Here is a 24,864-nt window from a genome sequence, read left to right as displayed (position 1 = left end):
TGGAAGAGGTGGATATTATGTAGGCGGGTGGAGAATTGAAAAGCGGGTTGTTTATATAAACCTTTATATAGACATAAAGCATAGAAGGAATTTAATAAATATGGTGCAATATGTAATGAAGCTTGTGTTCCATCAAATATCTACCAGTGAAGGAACTGCGTGGACAGCTCTGCAGATCACGAGTGCTCACCATTTGTTTTTCCCTCCACATCGCCAGGTTCTCTTTATACATTTGACCTTGCTTCTCTCATAACTGAATGACAGATTAAAGGAAATAGGTTGAAACAACATACGTGAATGCCTGTTTCAGCTTATCGCCGATGGAATCCGAAATCTTGTCCTTCTTGTGCAGTCTTTCCTGGAGGACCGGATGACTAAAGATAGGTCTTTCCACATAGTACCGCTGGGCTGCTGCAAGGATTTCATTTTCTTCAGCATGATCCATAGTACTCTGAAATTATTCATCAATAGCAGGAGACGAGCATTTCCTGAGTTTTACTAAGGGAGAAAATAAAAACTCTATGTCAGATGCCAAAATCCTACTGATGACTGTTCCTATGCACCTCTTCCTGGCGGTATTATTGCAAGTTCTTCTGAGGACCTCTTCATCTTTGGACACCCAGAGCACCTAACCTAGTGATCTGGACAGAGTAGGCACTAATAAATGAAAGGAAAGCAAAGTCAGTAAAAAAACATGTTGTCTCTCCCAGGGCAACGAGGGGGTAGTGTGCATACTTTAAACAGAGGATCGTATTAACTTCAGTGGTTAAATACTGCAGCAAGTTGACTCCAAGTCAATATTAAGGGAACAGGGAATCAGGCTGTCTCTAACCATTTACACATCAAAGAAAAAGAAAAAGGAGCAAGGTCAGTGCTTAAATTGACCCTCAGTTTCTTGAAGGTACATTAGCCTCCTTTCCAATTCTGTATTCACATTTGGTTACTCCTTAAATTATTCTATGGTTCAGAGCTGAGGCTTATGTCTCCACAAGGGAAGTTCCTGATGACTTTTGTGAAAAGCTACAAGTTGAAAACATCAGTGCATTGTTATAATCATTTTAAAGTTTATTGTGTTGTCATGTGTAAGACTATTAGGATGACTGATATATCTATATTTATATCTATCTATCTACCTACCTACCTATCTACATAATGAATAGTACTCATATGAGTAAAAGAAATGATTAAGGAATAAAAACCCAGTATGTTTCTGCACATGGGAATGTGTACAAAGATGTTAACTGCAGCTTTATGACAGTGAAAAGTTGCAAAAAACCCAAATGTCTACCTATATGCAATAAAACATAAATTTTTGTATAGTCATAAATTGAACGCTATGCAGTAATTTAAAAAAATGAACTAAATCTGTATGTCATCATCAATAAATCTCAAAAACTTAATTTTCAATAAAAATGCAAGGCACAGATGGGTACTTCAAGGATGCAATTATTTAAACAAAGTTTAAAAACCTTACCAAGCAATAATGTATGTTGTTTGTGGTCACACATATACGTAGTAAATGTATAAAAGCATGCATGGCAATGATAAACACTAAGACCAGGATGGTGTTACCTCTGGAGAGAAGGGGAATGAGACTCGGAAGAGACAGGGAGCTTCAACTAACCGAATCTGCAATGTTCAGTTTGTAAAAAAGAACTGGCACAAAAAGAGCAAAATGTTAAGATTTGACCAAGTCATGTGGTAAGTAAACTGGTGTTTAGTACACGACTCTGTCTGTAAATTTGAATGATATATTTTATAATTAAAAATTAAGTGCACAACAACAGCTAAAGCCATCGGTCCCAACTGAAGGAAGTTAAGGGCAGAGGAGATGGGGGTTAGCGTGGGTAATGGTTAGGTGCCTGTGTGGTGACTGAGTGAAGGTGGGGGATTACTGATGCTGGTCAATCCAATTCCCTTATGGTGAAATCTTAACATTCAAATTGAAATCACGTTCGTGTGATCAACCAGGAAACATCACGCAAAATAAATGCCTAAGTCCAAGGAGGCTGAAATTTTAAAAGTCTAGAATAAAAGGGAATTCTAGCAGCAAATGCAACTAAGTATCAGGACGGATGATATGAAAAGATAAGCCTGGAGAAAGACCATTCTGCAGCAGAATCTGACAAAGAAAGATTGTACATCTTTTGTTTTAGAGTTAGCAAGGCTGGCTGGCTTCTCATCTAACTTTTTATTTATTGTTCCAGGAACTCATCATAATATCCAAGAACGACTGGGCTGAGGTATGCGGGTGGGGTCTGAAACACAGCAACACTACCGCTCTGCCTTCCCCCTGCCCCCAACTCCTCCAGAACATCACGCAACAGCGTCACAGAACCATATGCAACTCAGGCAACCTCCCGTGCTGCTTTAAGCCTCTGTGCCCACGCCCAGAGTTCCATTCGCTCTGGCAAGAAATTCTTTCTTTCCCCTCACTCTCCTTCCATTTTCTCCACACCCTAATCATTGTATCTTTCAAAAGCCAGGTTTTGTCCTCTGCTTTCCTGAGTCCCCTCTCACCTGTAATCCCCCATGATGTCGGTCTATACTCGCTGCTTCATGTAATTTTCTGTTTCTTCCCACTATACAATTATTGGTCTCCTCTTCTGGACTGCAAATTCCTTGAGGCAATACCATACCCTGAATTCCCAGGACCCAGTTCAGTCCTTGTCTCACTGATGAACGTACGCAGTCTTTGGACTGGTGCATCATGTTGTTGATAGTGTATGCCACGCCTCCTCTCTGTTACTTCCTATTACAGAAGATTAAGTCTGCTCTGACATTTTAATTTAATTATTTATGTTTCTGGACACCTCCTTGGTTGTCTTCTGTCCTACTTTAGAAAGATAACTTCTTTCTTGATATAGCCACTCAAAGAGAGAAAGACCAGGTAGATCTGAGGGAGGTTTAATAAGAATCCCTGCTGCAAAAACCTACTTTTACCACTGATTTTACTGTTACTCCACATGAATTTGCCCAGTTGTCAGTGGGATGAATTGTGATGACCACATCTAGGGATGTGTTATCGTAGAAGGCGGTAGTGACCAAAACTGCCCTCTCAGCACCTGGGGAAGGTTTTAAAGGACTGGTGTCTGGCCTCACTCTGAACCTCCTGAATTAGGGTCCCATAGGTGGGGCCTGGACAGTGGGCATTTACTCTGTGTAGGTGTGGGCACACATCCCTGTACCTGAGTGGCAACCTTCTTTGAAGTTTTCAGAGTAACATAATAGGTTAGGCTGAAGTGTAGCAGAAGAAATAAAATATTTCTAAAATATTAGAGATCCTTCTCTTTATTCTCAAAAGTCCTCTGGCCACCCTCAACAGGAATTCCTCATTTACACCTATTACTCGGAAGGCCATTTATCGTCCCCTCATTTCTCCTCCTCACAGAACCTGGAAATAATTTCTACCTCATTAAGCAGGGCAATTATATGTAAGTTTTAAATTTCTCCAGCAAGATTCAGATGATCAGCTAGGTAGGAATTTAACATATTTAGAAATACTGGCTTTCAACTCTGCCTGAACACGGAATGTCCTCAGGTGCTTTTGAAAAACAGCAATGCCTGGGCTCTACACCAGACCAGTTAGCACAGAGCCTCCGAGCAGGGCCTCTGGGAGGTGTGGCCCAGGCGTCGTCTTTTAGAGCATCCTAAGATGATTCTAATGAGCAGATAAAGTTAAAAACCACTGGTTTAGAACCTAGGAGAGAGAAATACATATGAAAAAGACATAGGAAAATCACAAAGAAACATTTGAAAACAAAACCCAACTATAGGCTTTTCCAAAATTAATAATGAATCAGTGACGTGATTAAAGCCAGATGAGTTTTTTTTTAAGTAAACGTTATAAAATAACATATGCTATGCTATAATACAACATAATACATATAACATGCTATAATGTAATATGCTTACTGAAAAATACATGAAATAAGTTTTGAAGAGGAATATGAAATATAAGGACATGATTTACCAGTAAAAAAATGTTTCTTTGCATTTGCCATTTTCATTCAGGGCACTGGTTCTCAGCCCTGGCTGCACACTGGAATCACCTGACTCTACTGCCAGGGATTCTGATTTAATTGGTCTGGGAGGCAGGCAGGGATTGAGAGTTTAAAAGCTCTCCAAGTGATTCAAATGCACAGCCAAGGTTCAAAACCACTGACTTAGGGGCTGGCAGTATACACACTCACACTTAACCTACCCAACCAAACAAACAAAAAGGAGAAAACTGAACAGGGTGTAAATAAATTGTGCGCAATGCATTATGTTACTGTCTTTGCTTATGTGTATCTTTGAAATATTTAATAAAAACTTACAAAAGAGAGAATTATCTAGCTTAGGTTTCCCCAGCAAAGTCTTATTTCTCTTTGTATAGTCTCATAACAAAAGGGAGTTGTGTAGGTGGGCAGTGCAAAATCCACTGCACTTCACGCAAATGCTGAATAAAACTGAAGTCTCCGCGGTTACAATCGTTCCAGTCAAGGTTTAAATTAGGATCAAATATTAAAGGCATTTAGGCCCCAAAACCTGAGGTGGGCTTGGGAAAGCCTTAGGGGGTGCACTCTCTGCAGTGCTGCCAAATAAAATGTAGGATGTCCAATTAAATTTGAATGCCAGATAAGCAACAAGTGTAAGTATGTTCCAAATACTGCATGGGGCACACTTATATTAAAAATTTACTGTTTATCCCAACTTTAACTGAGTATCATATTTTTCTTTGCTAAACCTTGCAACAATAACTCTCTGTAGGTCAGGAAGAGACAGAGAAAAGACGGGATTCTCAAAGTTTTGAGGTTTTAGGACCCTGGCTACAATCTGTGTCCTCCTTGAGATATCTGGAGTTGAGACAAAGATGTCTCAGCTGGGAAAGAAAAGGACTGCTAAGAAGAGTAAAGGAGAAGAGGATGTTATAATGAAAGGCTGTCCTATTGGGGAACTTTTTATGTTCATCACAATGATTAAATAATTAAAGCCTTGAAGGCTATCAATAACCACCTTATCAGAAGAAGAGAGGCAAAGTAACCAAGGGACCAATGCAGGAGATCAAATGACCAGATGCTTATCTGACAGATAATGAGCTTCCAGTGTGCTGACTGCAATTATAAATCACCAAGTTGTAAGACTAAGTACATAAACCCTCACGTGAGAAAAGTCACCTCCCAGATGGCCCAAAGGGACAAGTCTTCTGGCAGGCCCTCCAATGAAAATGCTAATATAAGAAAAGCAAATTGATCTAGACATTCAAGCCCTGCTTTCCACAGCTATGAAAGAAGGGATTTAAAAACAGTTTAGAACATCTTTCAACATAGATTTTTAGATCTGAAAGTAATATTGGAAATCACCCAATTTAACTCCCTCACTTTGTGAGAAAAGGAGCTCATCTTCACTCACTTGACTTACCCAAAAATATTCTCAGAATGCAAACCTTGTTTCCTATTCAAAGTAGTCATCAAATATAAAAGGCTCAGATATTTATAAATAAAAATGTATAACTACATTTTTATTTATAACAGCAGCAACATTTTAAACTTCAAACTAAAGGCAAGAATTAATTGCTTGACAATTATGAAGATTCACTATGCTTTTGTGGAAGATGCTCCAGACTGGAGGTTGGGGGCGGGGTCTGGCCCTAGTTCTGCCTCTCAAGCATCTGAGCTATTCTATACTGTTATGACAGGATCAACTAGACCAGGAGTCCCCATACTTGGAAGCACATTGGAATCACATGGAGAGCGTCAAAAACCACAGATTTCCAGGCCCTCTAGAAATGCTGATTTAGTAATTCTGGAGTCTCTATTTTTCAAAGCTCACAGAGTAAGATTATAGTCCAGAAAAGAATTACAGTCCAGAAATAATTTTTCTTTCACCTATGACATTACCAGCCTTTCCCTGAAAGCAATTTGAAAAAGTTGCTTCCTCTTTTCTACACTTCTGGGACTTTTAGCATAACCAAGATAAATTCCCTGCTTTTCCTTATTAACAATCATTGATTAATTAAAGAGGCCCAATATGTAGAAAGAGCCAAAGGCCATGCAAAATCCATGCAAGCTGGTCCTGAATGTAGACTGTAAGCTCCGTGAGGGGAGGGCCATTGTCTGAACACCTAGCACATAGTGGCATGCAGCTTGTTGACTGAATGCTCCCGGAGTGTTTTTGAGTGTTGGGGGCCAAGGTTGCTGGAGGACGTAGCCTGGGGCTCTTCCCATCCTTTCCCTCTTCTTTTATAATTATCCACCTCCCCTGAGGAGGAGGCCACCTACCTCCTCAGTCAAAGGATTCTTAGATTAGTATCCAGAGAGGCAACACCATATGGTAGGCTTTGGGTTCGGAGAGACTGTGTTTGTAGATTGGAACTGGCTCTACATATGTGTTTTTTGCAAGCCTCCATTTGTTTATCTGTAAGTGGAAGTTCGGAGCATAGGCTGTGAAATCACACAGATCTAAGTTCCAGTCCTGCTACTGTCCTCTTGCTAGGACATCTAGCAAGTTACCTGACCTCTCTAAATAGGGTGACCGTAAGTCCTGGCTCATGCTTGCTGTCCCAGAGTAGTTCTTACTTCCAAAGTGTCCTGGATTGGAAAATAAGTTATATGTTTCCTTCAGATTCTTCAGCTATACCACTCAGATAAAACCTCGTTATATATCTGTGAAAATAAATTAGAAAATGTTTCTAAAGTACTTACATGGGGCCTGGCACACAGTAAGTGCTCAATAAGTGTGACCATTATTATTACTACTGTGGAGAGGGTACCTAATTTCCTTCAACCTCGGGTTGCTCATTTGTAAGTGGGGATAATGATTTTCCTTTGTTTTCATTTAATTGTCTTTTTGAATCACTGACATATTCACAAGGCTCAAAAATTCATGTGTAAAAAGAATTAAAGTGAAGTTACACTGCCATTCCGTGGCTGGGAGGCAATCACGGTGTCAGTTTCCTGTGTGTCTTTCCAGAGATATTTTCTACATAAGCAGATATGAGTATGTGGTCTTCTTATAAACGGTAGCATGACTTAACACCATTCTACACCTTGCTTTTTTCACTTACTGTATCTTGGTAATCTTTCCGTATCAGTACAAAAAAGTTTCCTCATTCTTGCGTTTTTTTAAACAGCTACATACTGTGCTGTTAGGTGGATGTTCCTCAGTTTGCTTGGCCAGTACTAGTAGTGCTACATTGAGGCTTAATGTAAGAATTATGAAGCGCTTCGAATAAGGCACTCAATATTTATTATTTATAATTACTATTACCTTTTAAACAAACCTCACATTTATTTCCTTTCACCTGCTCCATTTCTCGAGGCCTTGGGTCTCCATTTATTCATTTGTTCAATACAAACCTACTTAGTCCCTACTTATATGTTTGGCTGAAACATGCAAGTTGACTATGCTTAGAGATTAATAAACTATGGTACATGCCCTCAGGGAACTTGTCATCTAATGTCTTTGCAGCAATCTATATCCTTTTAAGGATGTCTTACAGGTGGCTAGGGGCATATGAAATAATGGAACATATAGGGGAACGTAGGAGGTTCTGGGGATGGGAGCAAGAGATCATTGGTGAGGAAATACAACCCTTAGGAAATGAGATCAAGGGCCTTTGATATAAAAATCATGTTACTTTTTTCCTTCTTATTATAAAAGTAATATATAAGCACTGTGAAAATTTGGAAATTTTCCATTTTTCTCATGCATAAATGATACATAGTAAATGTATATTGCAAATACATATGTTTGTATGTATATGTAATGTATATTCACATGGCTGAAATAGTCTTAATAGTTTTGCATTAAAATTTTTTTTTACTTAACATTATATCATAAACATTTTGCCACGTCAATAAACAACTTCAGGGACTTCCCTGGTGGTGCAGTGGTTGAGAATCCGCTTGCCAATGCAGGGGACACGGGTTCGATCCCTGGTCTGGGAAGATCCCACATGCCGTGGAGCAACTAAGCCCCTGCGCCACAACTACTGAAGCCCACGTGCCTAGACCCTGTGCTCCGCAACAAGAGAAGCCACCGCAATGAGAAGCCCGTACACCACAACAAAGAGTAGCTCTCATTTGCTGCAACTAAAGAAAGCCCGCGCACAGCAACAAGGACCCAATGCAGCAAAAAATAAAGAAATAAAACGAAAAAAAAAACAACTTCAGAAGATATTTTTTAACGATTGTATAATATTTTCTAATATATATGCACCATGATTTAGTTAACCACCTTCCTTATTATTAGACACTTAGGCTACTTCTAATTTTCTGCTATCACAAGTGAGATTTTGTTTTTCGATCTGTGTGAGTTTATGTGTGTAATGGTAATAAAATATAGTTCATATTTAAACAACGTTAATGCTCATTTTAAGTAGTGGATAACTTGCAAAGTGAGTACATAAAAACTTCAAATTGACTTAAAATATTACGAATGATTGACATTTATGTGAGCTTCTTGTCTATACACAATAACTAGTAATTATAGTATAACATTTATTGAGACTCTGCCATGGAAGAATCACAGTTATCTATGTAAGGTAGGAATTACCCACATTTTTCAGAAGTAATAAGAGCCGGGATTGGAATTTAGGTCTGCTCACTGCAGAAACCATGCTCTTATGCTATGCTGCCTCATTAACTGTGTATCAGATTAATCCTGTCAAAATGTTTATCTACTTTTATCTAAATTATATTAATTATAGGCATATGTTGTCACTTGTGATTTGTTGCTTAGGAAGCATGGTGGTCTTAACCAAATTAGAAGCAAGATTAGCAGTCAAGGAAGGTTTCAGAGAGGACGCTGCATTGGAAGTAGCTCTTGAGTGATAGATAGAAGGCAAAAAGTGAGGGTGTGTGACTCTGCACAGAGAAGTGAAAAGTAAAAATTAATAGGACCTATTCACAGAATACCAAAAGCACTGGTAACAACTTTGTTTTAGGTAGTTACAGGAAATGAAACTGGAGAGGTCGAATAGGATGAGGTCTTATAGGACCATAAAAGGCAGGCTACACATTCAAATTTGAAGCCATATGCTCTAGCTATTTGAATATATTCCCATCCTCCTTTGTCCTATACAGAACTACTGATCAAAACCACCATTCCAGGGACTTCCCTGATGGCGCAGTGGTTGAGAATCCGCCTGCCAATGCAGGGGACACGGGTTCGAGCCCTGGTCCGGGAAGATCCCACATGCCGCAGAGCAACTAAGCCCGTGTGCTACAACTACTGAGCCTTCCCTCTAGAGCCTGCGAGCCACAACTGCTGAGCCCGCGCGCCTAGAGCCTGTGCTCCACAACAAGAGAAACCACTGCAATGAAAAGCCCACGCACTGCAACAAAGAGTAGCCCCCGCTCTCCACAACTAGAGAAAGCCTGTGGGCAGCAACGAAGACCAGACGCAGCCAAAAATAAATAAATAAATAAATTTATAAAAACCACCGTACCATGGAAAAATTATTCAATTCCACTAAAGGTACTGAATCCCTTCCAGCACTAATTTTCTGTGACTCCTTAAGTTGATAAATTGCAAGATTTATTTTCCAACTAGGAACACATGAAAGATCATTAATAGTCAGAAGATATGCCTCCAGAATCTTCTTTGGGATAAAAAGCTCAGTAATTCATATTGGTGCTTAAGTTTGAATGACAGATATATTAATAAGAAAGAGTTCTCTAGTTTAAGTGAAAATGAAGGAACTACTGGCTCACCAGTCATTTCTTTTTCTACAATAATAACTTTAGTCAAAATAATACAGACATGATAAAAATACAAGTATTATGGAAGGGCTAATCACAAAAATAAAGTTTTCCATCCCTCTTTTCCCCAACTCCAGCTATATTCACTGAAGCGACCATTTTCTTAAAACCAGTTTTTGTTTTTAGTTCTTCTGGTGGGCTTATTTTTAACTCTAAATCAGCATTTTCAAAAAGAGTGCTATTAGTATTTTGGGTGGGACTTGTGTGGAACTGTGCTGTGCATTTTGCATCTTCGTCTCCGATACTAAGTGCTAGTAGTGCCCTCCAGCCACTATGATACATTTCCAAGTCTCCTCTAGGATTGAGAACTACTGCTCTAAGCAATATAATTATATGGCTATCTTTTTTTTTTTAACATCTTTATTGAAGTATAATTGCTTTACAATGGTGTTTTAGTTTCTGCTTTATAACAAAGTGAGTCAGCTATACGTATACATATATCCCCATATCCCCTCCCTCTTGCGTCTCCCTCCCTCCCTTGCTATCCCACCCCTCTAGGTGGGCACAAAGCACCGAGCTAATCTCCCTGTGCTATGCGGCTGCTTCCCACTAGCTATCTATTTTACATTTGGTAGTGTATATATGTCCATGCCACTCTCTCACTTTGTCCCAGCTTACCCTTCCCCCTCCCCACGTCCTCAAGTCCATTCTCTACATCTGCGTCTTTATTCCTGTCCTGCCCCTAGGTTCATCAGAACCTTTTTTTTTTAACTGTAGATTCCATATATATGTGTTAGCAGAGGTATTTGTTTTTCTCTTTCTGACTTACTTCACTCTGTATGACAGTCTCTAGGTGCATCCACCTCACTACAAATAACTCAATTTCGTTTCTTTTCATGGCTGAGTCTATCTTCTGATTTATTGAATTTAGACATTATTTATGAATGCTTACCATGAAAAATGAATATTTAAGTCTCCACACTCCCTGCAATTTTTTGCTAGATTGTATTACTTCAAAATAAATTTATTTATTTTTGGCTGCATTGGGTCTTCGTTGCTGCATGCAGGCTTTCTCTAGTTGTGGCGAGCAGGGGCTACTCTTTGTTGTGGTGCGCGGGCTTCTCATTGAGGTGGCTTCTCTTGTTGCGGAGCACCAGTGTGGGCTTCCATACTTGTGGCACGCAGGCTCAGTAGTTGTGGTGCACGGGCTTAGCTGCTCCATGGCATGTGGGATCTTCCCGGACCAGGGATCAAACCCAGGTCCCCTGCATTGCCAGGGGGATTCTTAACCACTGCACCACCAGGGAAGTCCCTGTATTACCTTTTAATGTGTTTACCTATATAACCAATATAGGCTAAGTCATTCCCTCTATTCTTTCCTTCTGGAATTTCTATTAGACATCTGTTGGAGCTTCTGATTATACCACTGTGTCTTTTAACCTCTGACATCTTCCATCTTTTAACCTCAATGGGTTGATTCTAGGCAATTTTCTCAGATTTGGCTTCCAGTTCACTAATCTACCTTTGGCTCTAATATGTTGTTTAGTTAGTACATTAATTTAAAATAAAATGCCTATATTTTTCGTTTATCTTCTTTTTGAAATATGTTTTGTGCACTTTTTCCTTTTTTCTATTCTTTTTATCCCTTTAATAATTTTTAACACACGATTTTTTTCATATATTTCTATTATTTTCAATTCTTTGGGATCTGATTCTTCTATTTGTTGTTTGCTGAAACTCCCTTATGGTGGTTTGTAGGTTTTTAAAATTGTGAGCTCATATTAAATGGGAGGGAGGTGAGAAAAGGTTCCCTGTCTCCTTGGGCCTGAGGTCACGTCTTCCTTCCAGATTTAAATGGCATGATCCCATCCCCACACCCCAGGATCTGTATCCCCCAGAGAAACTGCTATGGTTGTGCTGAGTATAAGCTTGCACTTAATGCTCTTTTAAACCATTTCCTGCATTCTTCTGGCAGTCTTTATTTTAAAGTTAACTACTTATTTAAACATGTCATTGTGTTTTATTCTTTATTTTTGTATGTTTGTACTGAAGGGAGGTCTGTATGACTCAGTTTAGTTCTCCAGGTTGCTAGATGTCCTGTTATTATAACTATGTGAATATAGTTCATTACTGGTTCTATCTGTTGAACAGAAATTACTTAGTTCTTCTTAAAGTCATTCTTCTTGGAGTTTACTGACTACTTGTTTTAATTTGTATCAATTTCTTTCTAAGCCTGGTACAAAGCTGCCAGCCTAGGATTGCATTTGGGGAGTAACACTCTTATTTCACATGTTCCTCCTTCTTACTTTTTACTCTCCTTTTGCTAGAGCACATCCTTAGGCAACTGTTTCAGAAAGGGTACTTGCAAGTAAATTGCCTGAGTCTCTGAAGATCTGAAAATGTCTTCATTTTACTCTCACACTTAATAATTTTACTGGCAATAGAATTTTAAGTTCAAAATCTTTTTCCCTCATAACTCTGAAGGCATTGCTCCACTGTAGTTTAGTATCCAGTTCAATGATGAGAAGCTTTACATCAATCTTAAGTGACTTTATTTTCTCTTTCAGAAAGTTTTAGGAACCTCTCTGTATCCTTGACTCTGAAATTTTATAATGATTGTATCTCTATATAGAGATTTTTCCATTCATTTCATGGATCCTTTTTATCTCATGCTTTTCCTCAACTACAGGAAATCTTTTCCTAGTATTATTTTGTAAACTTCTTCCCTTCCATTTTGTTTTCTCTTTCTAGCACACTAATAGGCTGAAATTGGACTCAATGGACTGTTTCTTATCTTTTCTAGCATATATATTTCTCCATCTCTTTGATTTCATGGTACATTCCAGGAGATTTCTTAAACTTTATCTTTCAGCTGCTCTAATAAATTAATTTTTATTTTGGTAATTATTTTAAAAATTTTCAAGATCTTTTTTTGCCTGTTTGTTTTTTGATTATACTTTTTCTTTATAGAATTATGTTTTTGTTGTATGGAAACAATATCTTTTTAATCACTCTGAGGGTACTCACATTTTTTTAAAAACTATTTTCTTTTTTTGATAGTCCTTAGATTTTATTTTTTTAATTGAAGTATAGTTGATTTACAATGCTGTGCTAGTTTCAGGTGTATAGCAAAGTGATTCAGTTATACAGTGTGTGTATATATACACACACACACATATATCATTTTTCAGCTTCTTTTCCATTATAGGTTATTAAAAGATACTGAATATAGTTCTCTGTACTATACAGGAGGTCCTTGTTTATCTATTTTATATATAGTAGTGTGTATCTGTTAATCCCAAACTCCTAGCTTATCCCCCCCCCCCACCCCCCAGCTTCCATTTGGTTACTCAAAGTTTAAAGCTATTGTAAACAATCTCCCCTGGGACTTCCCTGGTGGTCCAGTGGGGAAGACTCCATGCTCCCGATGCAGGCAGCCTGGGTTTGATCCCTGGGGTTGGGGAACTAGACCCCACATTCATGCCACAACTAAGAGTTCTCATGCCGCAACTAAAGATCCGGTGCAGCCTAAATAAATAAATAAATATAAAATAAACGATCTCCCCTCTGACATTAATAACTGTTTATTTTGGGGCTGTTGGTTTTTTGTTTTTTTCATGCTCCTTCATATGTCAAGTTATTCTTGGTTTTATACATATATATATATATATAGTTAAATAAATGGAAGACTTCATTGACTTTTCTGGTTAACTGGGATCACTTTCCTCCACTATCATGTATATAAGTGTTTCCAGCATAGGATCCCTCCCTGAATGGAATGGTGATTATGAGGTTTTGTATAGCAGAGCAGGCTCTTCAACTTCTAGCCTGACTTTAGGATGAGGAGGCAAGAGCTGGCCTTCAGGCTAGGGGCACCCCTCTTTTCAAATGCGAGAAACAGAAAGGATTTGCTGTGCAATGCCAAACTCACATAAGAAGCATTGGTTCACCTTAACTAATTCATAGACTTTCCATCAGTCTCTCTGCTTTCAGGCCCCCCTGCTTATGCCCGCTCTCTGTCCTTGCTGACTTCATGCTCAGAGCTTCTTTCTAGAGGGTCACTCTCCCTCCCATGGTGGTCCTTCCTGATCATGGTGGTGATCCAGATCTTGGTTCTGTTTCATCAGCAACTTGCCTCCAAACATTTCGCTATCCCATTCTCTTCAGAGCTCTTCCTACTATTTGTATAATGTTACAGCCATTTAAAAAGGGTTATAGGATAGAGGGAAGGCAAATGCCTGTGCTTAGTCTGTCATCTTTCATCTTTAACTTATTATTTTTTTTTCATTTTGCAAATTGGGTGATTGTGTGCTAAATTTTACATAGTAAACGTATTTTCAATATAAAGTATATATGGATGTATGGAGAAAAATGTGAAAGCATTTACCACAAAATGGTAAACAGGGGTTATGTTTGGAATTGTGGGTAATTTTATTTTCTTCTTGTCTGTACTTTCTAGGATTTCCATAGTAGACCCTGTTATTTTCATAACAAACATAATAAAAGTAAGTCTTAAGTGCTGATAATAGGATTGAGAGGTACTTTCTGTTATACTTTCAGAGGAGGTGTCTGCAAACGTAGGCGACCCTTACATTTGCGAGGAAAGGTGAGATTTATGTTCAGAGACCTCTGAGAATCCCAGATTTGAGAATACCGCTAATTGAGGGATGGATCCAAGCTACCAGGTTTATGTTTCTGTTACATGCTTCACATACAATCCGAGGAGGCAGGTAATAATTTCTCCACTGTCAGTTAAGCATATCAGGCCCCTTCAGATTTGTTCTCTGTCGATAATTGAAACCAAAACCACTACTGCAGGAACCACACACCAATACCACCTACAGGGGCCAGGTAGGTAATGACAATGATTGAAGTGAACCAGGTGAGTCTGTGCCAATCTCAAGAGCACATGCCAAGTCCGAAGTGGTCAGTGCTAGTCAGCTCTCACTGAATGTTGGCTTCCATTTTAAACTTTCTTCATATTGAGGTTCAATTGACATATAGTGAACTGCACAGATCAGTGTATGGTTTAATGTGTTTTATCATGCATTTCAGACTACTATGCACAGAACCTTTTCATCATCCAGAATTTCTCCTAGTGGCCCTACCTAGTCAATCCCTGCCACACCCCCATGTCAGGCAGCCTCAGTTCCGATTTCCATCGTCATAGATTAGTTTTGCTTATTCTAGAACTTCATATAAATAGAACATTCAATTTTCAAAGAGAACTTGAAACTGTATTTTAATGAAAACTTTCTTAATTTTTAAATGTTGGAAACCAACACAAGTTTTTATAAAACAATGTGCGGACCCAACAAATCACACAGGCTAAATTCTATTCACTAGCAATGCAACCACTTTGTGTCTGGACTACAGTATAAACCAAGGATATACATTGTATAAGTTTATTAATTTCTCTCATGATTGTTGGTTTTGGTACTGACAATTTTTATTCCTTATTGACTAGTGGCACATTCTTTAAAAGGGAAGGGCAAGCCTAATCTTCAGGGCATCAAGAAAGCAAAGATGGGAAGACTGAATCCCACTCCAGAGACAGCCTTGGGGATAAAGAAACCACAAGGGGAAATATTGGTAGAGCCTGATTTGTTGAGGAAACAAAAACTGGTAACATCCAGAGGGTGTAACAAAGAAGAAACAGAGATCACAGCGCTTCCGTCGTTTTGACTGAATAGTAAGAAGCCGCATCTTCGTTTCACCTTAGAAGTATCCCACTGAAAGGGCCCTACAAGATCTTCTCCACCCTCCCAAACTCCACCCCACAGCCACCCCTTTCTTTGCTGATTTCATTTCCTTCTACTTGCCCCCTCATCACTCTGCTCCAGCCACTTGGACCTCCTTGCTGTTTTGTGTATGTGCCAGGCCCACACCTGCCTCAGGGCCACTGTGTTGGCTAGAAAGCTCCACTCCCAGAAAGCTCCATAACCTATTCTTTTTTTTTTTTTTTTTTTTTTTTTTTTATCATCTTCGGGTCTAGTCTCAGGGTCACCTTCTCAGGCCACCTTATTTTAAATATTGCCCAACCAACTCCTCCGCTGCCCTCCTCCCAGCTTTCTTTTTCTCCACAGCACGTATCACCATCTAACTCACAATGTATTTTACGTCTTTATTTTCTGTCTCCCCTCCTCCCTTTGCAAAAATGAAAGCTACAGGAGGACAGGTGAAAAGCGGAAATTGATTAGACATTTGTTGAATGGATTAGTGAATCAAGGAAGGAAGGAAGAAACAAAATACCCTGCTAGCTTTGGAGATTGTTGTTAAAAGTGTTCAAGAAAACAGAGACCAGTTAAGAAGATGTTATCATTTCTAATTACCTTGAGGAAGTAAAGATTAAAAAGCAAACTAATGATAATCCTAAGAACCAGACCAACCCTGATTATACTTACTAGCTTCAAAAATTAGATTTGTGGGAGGACAAATGCTTATATATAAACACATAATTGGGTGTTTGAGTTTAGCAAGAATTAAGTTTTTCATTAGATTTAAAGTTATGATGATAAAACCATCTTTTTCTAGTACATTTATTCCTATCTTAATTCATTTTAAGAAGTAGATAAAGAAGAAATTGTGAAATAACAAAACAGCCTGTGCCCAATACCACTACATCTTTGGGAACAATGATCAGCAATAAACATATAAAACGAATCCAAGCTTAGAATTTTTTCTGAGTGCAGCCAGCTCTAGGAGGATGGAGAGTGCAGGGCTGAGCTGAGTCTGTGGTTCTCCATCAGATTTTTGACGCCAGGTAAGGGCAGCTCCGAGACACAAAAGTAAAGAGCTCCAGAGCCAGCAGCTTTCCACTCCAGAAAAAAAATATTCCCCAACCTAAGACATTATTTAGCATTAAGTCAGGCTCTGGGATTGGTCAATGCTGAATTAGTCCAAGTATGTCCAGGCTGCCAATTCACCCATGAAGATACCACTCCACACACTGTGTATGGAAGATGCAGGGAACACGTAGGGATCATGGGCCACAAGCCCACATCTACCAACACACAGCAGGTGGGATCCGATTTGCCTAAAGTTTAGAAAACCTGAGAATAAATGTGTAGCAGCTCTAAGACCAATAGCAGAGAGAAAAGAAATTAAGTGTAGCTCCTTGCAATCCATGAGCCTCCTTAGCCTTGTTTTACGTTTCCTTCTTAATGTCTTTCCATCTTTTGTCAACTCAGGTCCATTTCCCTTTACTGATCTGACAGTCACACATACACAGTTTTTTTTCTTCTCTAAGTGTTTTGGGATATGAAGGGCAGTGGGAGGAAAAAAAGGGTAGGATACACAGAAATAAATTTCACGGATTACAATTTAATAACTCCTATCTCTAAATTGAAGAATAATTTTCAAAGTGTGAACATGTACAGAATTTACAATGTAATGGCAACAAGATTAGGTCCCAACAACTGATGAAAGTAAACAATGTGCTCCTATCCCAGTTCTGGTAACTCGATAGTCTACAACTACTTGAGAAGGTGTGAGGATCTTTTTTTTATCTCAGTTTGGACACAGAAGCTCACATTTCAGCAACGATCGATGTGATCATCCTTATCCCTTGCTGACACCTTCTCCCCAACCCCAGAAAGTCACAGATCACCTCTAGGAGAAACTTTCAATAGGCCAGTAAACACTGGCATGGATACCGAGAGAAGAGAGATACTCGTCTCTGGGGACCTTCAGGAACAGCTAATCATTTTAGATGGGCAGAGTTACACCTAATTCAGTTCATCAAAACGAATGAGGTGCTGAGAACTCGCAAAACATTGTGGGAATACTGAAATGACGAGAAGGCACAGCATCTTCCTTGAATAAATTTAAATTGCTTGATTTGGACTGCTTCTTAGAAAGGCGCGTTTAGGCTTGGTTACCATGGAGTGGACGTAATGCTGGGCCAAGCTATGCATGAAAGCAGATTTTACTGCTTTTCTGTCTTTAGGTTACACAACCTTAGAATCAGTTCTTAGCGTTTATTTAACCCAGTGATTCTCAATCTTGGCTGGACATTAGTGTTTCCTGGGGGGGTGGGGGGACTTTTAAAAAATAAGAGATGCCTGGGCCTGCCCCAGACCAATTAAATCAGAGTCTCTGACGCAGTGCATACACATATTTTAAATAAACTCTCCAGTTCCATCAAATGCATGGAACTACACAGTAGTTGAGAACCACTGATCCCACGGCACACACTTCATACATAGAAAAATTAAGGGCCAAATAATTTAATTGATTTGTTACTTAACCAAGATCACATACCTAGTTAAGGAGAGAACTTGGATTAAAACCATGATCTCCATTAATTTAGTAATCCAGTTAATGTCTATCAGTGACATTCTAGGGTTGCCACCAGTTACCTAGTTGTCACTCAAAAATAAGATAAGTTAAAACTGGTTCATATCTAAGGATCAGTTAGGTTGGTCCTGATCCAAGTTAAAAGGAGACAGTAAGCCGTGATGGTTCTGGCATTCTCTTTCTTACCATTTTCTTCCAAATAGTGCTATGTGATATAGGCTTCTGGAAATATTAAGGAATCTTGTAGTCCAGGTAAAATTCATCACTACCTATGACTCACTCTCCCATTTTACTAGTTCCAGGGGCCTCTACTTACCCAGATCCAACGTGCAGCACACAGAGCAGGGGACAGGGTCCCTAGGTGGGAGGTCTGGTGCAGCTCAGTGAAATCTTGATCTGTGAGGCTGAGAGCTGGAGACGGGAGAGCTTGCTCCTTGGCCCTGGGGATAGAAGAAGGAAAATTAATCCACTGGTTACTGTTTCTTTTTAAAAGAAGTTATGTCCAAGATATTCTTAATGCTGTCCACTCATTCCTAATACTAACCAACTCTCTCCAAGACACAACCACTGCTATCACAGTGGTTCACAGTGAATATGGTAACTATATAACATAAATATATCTATCTCCTTCCCAAAGGTGAACTACTAGTATGTGTTGTGTGAGAGTGAGCAAGTTCAAATTTTGAACTCAACCATTAAAAGTTGGCACGTGATAAACTGTTCTGAATGAGGCATCAGTGCCAAAAGAAAAATCATCTCAGAAACACTTTCCTTGAGAAGAACAAGAAAAACTGCAAAACGAGATTCATGATGTTCAAGATAAAAGCTGATCTTGAGCAACTAAAAAATTAATAGGACTAATTTGTCTTCAGTCTTTTCAACTAATACAATTATTACTTCCCATTCACAGAACACTTACTCAAAAGGCCAGGTATTTATTCCATTTGAAGTAAATTAAAATACATCTACAGTCTGTGGATTTACCCACATCCTTGCTTCATTTCCATTTTTCTCCATCTACCTACCTTCTGACTTATTTACTGCTCCTGTTCTTTTTTTGTTTTTTTTAATAAATGTATTTATTTATTTATTATTTTTGGCTGTGCTAGGTCTTTGTTGCTGTGTGCGGGCTTCTCATTGCGGTGGCTTCTCTTGGTGCAGAGCACGGGCTCTAGGCGCACAGGCTTCTGTAGTTGTGGCTTGTGGGCTCTAGAGCACAGGCTCAGTAGTTGTGGCTCACGGGCTAAGTTGCTCCGCGGCACGTGGGATCTTCCCGGACCAGGGCTCGAAACTGTGTCCCCTGCATTAGCAGGCAGATTCTTAACCACTGTGCCACCAGGGAAGTTCCACTGCCCCTGTTCTTAAGCAAGATACCATGAATCCTCCAAAAGATACACAACATTCTAAATGAGTGTGCATTTTTTCTAGGGATAAAGTCCCTAGCTTTGGCCAGATTTTAAAAAAGGCCTGTCCCCTCCCCAAAAGTCCCCTAGAATACAACCGTTTCGAAGCATAAAATTGGAAAGCTGATGATGATGTTGATGGCTTCTGGTATCCACAGTGAAAGGTTTTATGAAGTTGGCCTCTGGAACTATCTTTCGAAAGAAGGCTTGAAAGATTTCATGAAACTGGATCTATCTTCCAAAAGAATGGACTTAGATAAAACAGTTTGGAGGGCTTCCCTGGTGACGCAGTGGTTGAGAATCTGCCTGCTAATGCAGGGGACACGGGTTCGAGCCCTGGTCTGGGAAGATCCCACATGCCATGGAGCAACTGGGCCCGTGAGCCACAACTACTGAGCCTGTGCGTCTGGAGCCTGTGCTCCGCAACAAGAGAGGCCATGATAGTGAGAGGCCCGCACACTGCGATGAAGAGTGGCCCCCGCTTGCTGCAACTAGAGAAAGCCCTCGCACAGAAACGAAGACCCAACACAGCCAAAAATTAAAAAAATAAATAAAATTAATTAATTAAAAAAAAAAAAGTTTGGAAAGCACCAGAAATTAAATTTATTCATGCTGACTCTGTCTTCTTTTGTGCAAGATTTCACTGGTTTGAAACCAAAGGAAAGGAAAATCATCATCTAATTTTTCTTGTTGATTTTGACTTCATTAACTAATGGTAATGCAAACGCTAAAGAAAACGTACTTACTTTCTTATTTAGTTGTATTACTTCGAAAACCTTTTACTTTGGAATTACTAAAATGCAGACCACCTGCAATGGCAGGATAAAACTGCCAAATGATTAGGTTATCAGGGGCTACACATGGCATTTAGCATGAAGAGAAGCCCAACTGTTTTTGATTTTAAATTTAACAGGCAGTGCACACCTGCATCTACACCTTACACATCAGTCCACTGTTGTTTTAATTACAAAGTTCCACCATATTCCATTCTTCTGCAGCTCTTAGCAAAGCACCTCATACAAGAAAGGTGCTCAAATTCTTGTTGGATTGAGTCAATTCTTTTGGTATCACTCATAAATTAATGAGGAACGTGTAACTCTGTATAGTTTCAGAGTAGTTAAAGAGAAAAAAAAAAAAAAAAAAGAAAGAAATGCTACGTAACAGAATTGGGGCTTCAGGTGTTACTTAACAGGCTAGAATGCTTTCCAGCAGTGCACTTAAGATATCAGCCATAGCAACCTTACCTAGGAATTCTTCCCCGTTTCTTTGTAATGCAAGTTGGCTTGAATTTCTCTGTCCTGCCTCCCGTCCCCAGCCTGAAAGTCTTCAGAAACAAAGAAACACTACAGAAGTAATTAGAAGGGTCGCCTGGCAAAAATCTATTTCAAATTTCACTTCAGAAAGGCTTATGCATCCTATTGCAAGCTTCAAATTCCTCTCCATTTCCAAGCTCACCTTAAATGATACATTTATATAACACTAGAGATTGTTCCCAGTTCTCAGATAAGAAAAAGATGAATCTCGGTCCACCCTCCACCCCGAAATTGCCATTTTTGTTGTGTTTCCATTCAGGTTTTCAAAGTTTTGGACTCCACATTGATACACAGTCATCACGGGGAGGAAAAGAATCTCCCCACCTGCCTCACAGCCTATCCGACCGCTGCTTTAGGGTTTCCATCCTGCTTCCTCGTGGGTCTGGCCCAGAGTGCGCCCCATCGACGCAGTCAATGCAAGAGAACTGATTTCCTGATCAACTGTTTTCCAAGTCAGGGCTTTCAGAGGCCAGCATATCAGGGCCGCTATTACGGTAGAGCGCCCGCCTAAGCGCCCACTGCTCAGGCCGGAGACGTGTCTTAGGCCGGAGGCCACCACTACCAAATTCTAGGGCAGGAAGGCTCTCAGCAAGCCCTCCGCTCAAGGAGAGGCCGGAGACCCGAGGTTCAAACGTCCCCCGGGCGCCGGGAGGAGGCGGGGAGCGGCCCCGTCTCCGAACCACAGCTCCCCTGGGGGAACCCGAGCCGTCCAAGCGGCGAGCGCACCCCGGCTCCCGGCTTGGCTGGAGGCGGCGCCGGGCCCCAGGGAGAGGGCGAAGGGCAGCACCGGGGCTGGGGTACACGCGGCTTGAGGCTGCGCACAGCAGGGCAAGGCGGAGGGTTCTGGGCGCCTGAGAAGCTACGAAAACAAAACTGTAAAGACCAGAGGGTTGCGTTAGAACCACAGGGACGCACACGTCCAGTGAAGAAGCAAACGTCGGGTAAAGAAGCTGTGCGGCGGCGGCCTCGGGGGGCGGGTTGGCAAAGGAAGGCGCTTCTTCAGACTTTATCCTGTCAGGGGTGAGAGACGACCAAGGCGTGGGCACGTCAAATGTTGAATTCGATTTAGGAAAGGGGTTTTCGGAGAGGTAGAGAGCCCGAGACACACAGCGGAGCTAAAGACGCCGGGAGAGGCGGCGACGCAGGGAGCCCCCTGGGCCCCCGCGGACCAGGCGGGGGGCGCTCCGCGCGCGCCGCGGCCGCTCCCGCCCCGGCCCCGGCCCGCGCGCACTCACCGGCCGGCGCTGCCCGGCGCTGCCCTGGGCGGAGCCGCCGCTCCGCCGCGCTTCGGAGCTGCTGCCGCCTCGACGCCGCGCCGCCGCTCCCCGGACCGGCAGTGGAGGCGCGGCGCCCGGCGCGACCCGTAACCCGAGCCCGCCCCGCCCCCCGTCGCGCTGCGCTGCGCGACCCCTGCGACCCAGAGCCTCCTCTCGAACTTCTAAGGTGGAAGGAAAGCCACACCCCGCGCGGCCAGCCCCCCAGCGCCGCGCGAGCCACACCCACGCTCGTCTCCCGCGGCCCACGGACTCCTCAAGATGGGATTCGTGCAGCAAACACAATAGACAAGCGAGAGTATTCAAGCGGGAAACATCGCTTACTGCCTTTTTTTTTTTTTTTAATGAAAATACCCTAACGGATATTTCAAAATACACTCGTTATGGAGACTCACATTGACACAGGAACGATGACAATACTGAATTGACAGTGCAGTTGTTTTGTTTTGTTTTGTTTTTTAAAGCTTTGACGAATTGCCTCGGATGAACACTTTACCTGCAAACATGCGCGACAGATTCTTTCCCAGGCAGGCCGGCTATCACCCTCGCAGCGCGGGCCGGGAGGAAGAGCTGGAAATTTCCTCTCTACTCCACAGGAGGGCACTCTCTTCAAGGCCACCACACCAGCCTGAGAGTCCTGGGATGAGGAAGTTACTGGTATCTCGGCCTGTGTGTAAAACCAATTTTGCTTTTCTTCAGGCTTTGATCATCTCTGAATAAATCCTAACAGAGTGAGATACTGAGAAGGAATGGGATTCCTGTGACATGAATTTCTGTTGTCCATTTGACACTGGTCTTTGCCATCTTAGGAGATTACCTTGTCACACACAGGTCCTACAGCCCAGTACTTAAACTATAATGTACATGGGAATCACCTGGGGATCTTGTTAAAAATGCAGATTCTGATTCAGTCGGTCTGGGTTGGGCCTGAGATACGCACTTCTAACAAGCTCCTAGGTGGGGCTGGTGGGCCGATTGGAGGACCAAATATTGAGTAGCAACACTGTAGACAGGTGGATTATAAACTATTTTTGGAAGTACTGCTCAGGTACCTAATATAATAACAATTGTAATAGTAATACTAACACTTATTCAGTGCTTGGCACATGTGCTTGGCATTGTTCTAAGCACCTTACCTGTATTAACTTATATCACAACAACTTCGTGAGTTAGTGCTATTGTTTCTAGTTTAGAGATGAGTTTACTTTCAGTTTGGTGGCTTGATTTAATTTTTGAACTTGTAGATTAACACTGACCTCCAAAGTGAAAGCTATACAAATGTTAATAGTCAGAGAAATGTCTTCCCTCCTTTGTTCCACTCATGCCACCCAATCCCCCCAGGAGTAACCAACTTCATGATTTTCTGTCTTATTCTTCCTGGTTCCTCTCCATAAAGCTAAGCAGGTATAGCTATGTGTTCTGTTTCCTCTTCTTTCTTAAACAAAGAGTGACTGTAAATGCTCTTTTGTGCTTAGCTTTTTTCACGTCCCAATATCTATGGAAATCTCTCCATATCACTTCACAGAGATTATCCTCATTCTTTTTTACAGTTACATAATATTCCATTGTGTATATGTACCACACTGTGTTCAAACACTCATGTATGTTTGGATATTTATGTAGTTTCCAACATTTTATAGTTATAAATATTTTATTACAGTTAGGAAATTTAGAGGAAGACCAAATAATCAACTTCGAATCACTTAAAATATGAACATGAAAGAAATTATATTAAAATTAGGAATGCCTGGGTTTCTTCAGTGTTTAAGGGAGTTGTTTACTTTTTGTTACGGTGATTGCAGAGGTGGTGAAAAGTGCCTGACTTATCACAGTATGTCTGTTTTCCATGGATAGTAACATTAAGGGATTCTTATAATAATTTTGCTGTAAGTTAGTTTACTGTCTCTAGATTTACTGAGGCAATATTTCTTACACACAGTTTCTGTGCCTTTTTATTATTCACATGTATATCCATATATTGCTCAACCAGTATTCTCTCCATAAAAGTCATGTTTCCAGACTTAACTTTTCTTTCTCTGCTGTATTGGCATGGTTTCTGGACAGTGGAACCAGGGGCTGGAATAAGGTAATAAGGCCGCTGGAGAGAGGCAGAATTTCCCACTGTCATTGCATGGTCTTCCGTGTCTATAAAGACAGCATCCATTTCCATCCATGTTGGGTTTAAAAAATACTGTAAAAATTCATTTATAATAAGCACCCAAAGGACTAAATAGAAGATACAGTTATGATGACAAGCCCCTCTCACCTCTGAACTGGAATTCTTTCAGTAACAGCTATTTTTTTTTCTTTTCCTTCCGCACAATAAATAAACACATAGTTACTTTTTGTATTTACTACTATATTTTGTATGTGAAGCAGTTTGTAGTTTCTCTGGAGAAGTATGAATCCTTAGCAACATTCTTATCAGACAACTTAAAATTATTCCTCAGCTGTTGTCCCAGATCTACCTGTTAATTCCAGTCTCCCAGCTTCTTTTCTTAACTCCAACCCCTCTCCATACTTTGGTCAGAGTGGACTTATCCCGGCGCCTCCTGGGTGAAGCTGAATTTTGTTAGTTTGAGAAAGTGCTCCCCTTTCCTCCCTCCTAACACCCCCAGCAACCCTGGACCCTAGCCTCTCTCCAGGATGCTCCCCGGCGCCCCTCCTCAAATTCAAATGAGTTTGACTCCCCCAAGGAGCCAAGCTGCTTCCCGTCTTTGCATTTTTGCACGCGCTGCTCTATTGTTAGAATATATTTCCCCATTGAACCTGCCTGACAAAGCCTATTTATTCTTTTCTTTTTTTTGGCTGGGCCACGCAGCTTGCGGGATGTTGAACCCAGGCCCCCAGCAATGTAAGCGCCGAGTCCTAACCACTGGACCGCCAGGGA

At 40.9% G+C, this 24,864-nt stretch overlaps 1 protein-coding gene across 3 annotated transcripts in view; it reads right to left on the bottom strand.

Annotated features, from left to right (window-relative positions):
• Positions 1–21,997, bottom strand: part of SLC26A5 (solute carrier family 26 member 5) — a 56,279-nt gene extending 34,282 nt beyond the window's left edge. For 2 of the 3 annotated variants that reach the window (XM_082399367.1, XM_082399368.1), the window contains exons 1-2: positions 18,301–21,272; positions 294–498 (exon numbers count right to left, since the gene is read on the bottom strand). In XM_082399367.1, the coding sequence (XP_082255493.1) occupies positions 294–445 (152 nt within the window). In that variant the 5' untranslated portion in view covers positions 446–498; positions 18,301–21,272. Of the gene's footprint in view, positions 1–293; positions 499–18,300; positions 21,273–21,935 lie in introns of those variants that run through there. The other variant, XM_082399366.1, reaches the window with a different exon arrangement.
• Between the last annotated feature and the right edge of the window lie 2,867 nt (positions 21,998–24,864).

The sequence above is a fragment of the Balaenoptera borealis genome (assembly GCF_965194805.1).
Source record: "Balaenoptera borealis genome assembly, chromosome: 7".
In the NCBI taxonomy this organism is placed as follows: Eukaryota; Metazoa; Chordata; class Mammalia; order Artiodactyla; family Balaenopteridae; genus Balaenoptera; species Balaenoptera borealis.
Note: the sequence above shows the minus strand (reverse complement) of the source record. Positions and strands in the feature narration are given on the sequence as shown.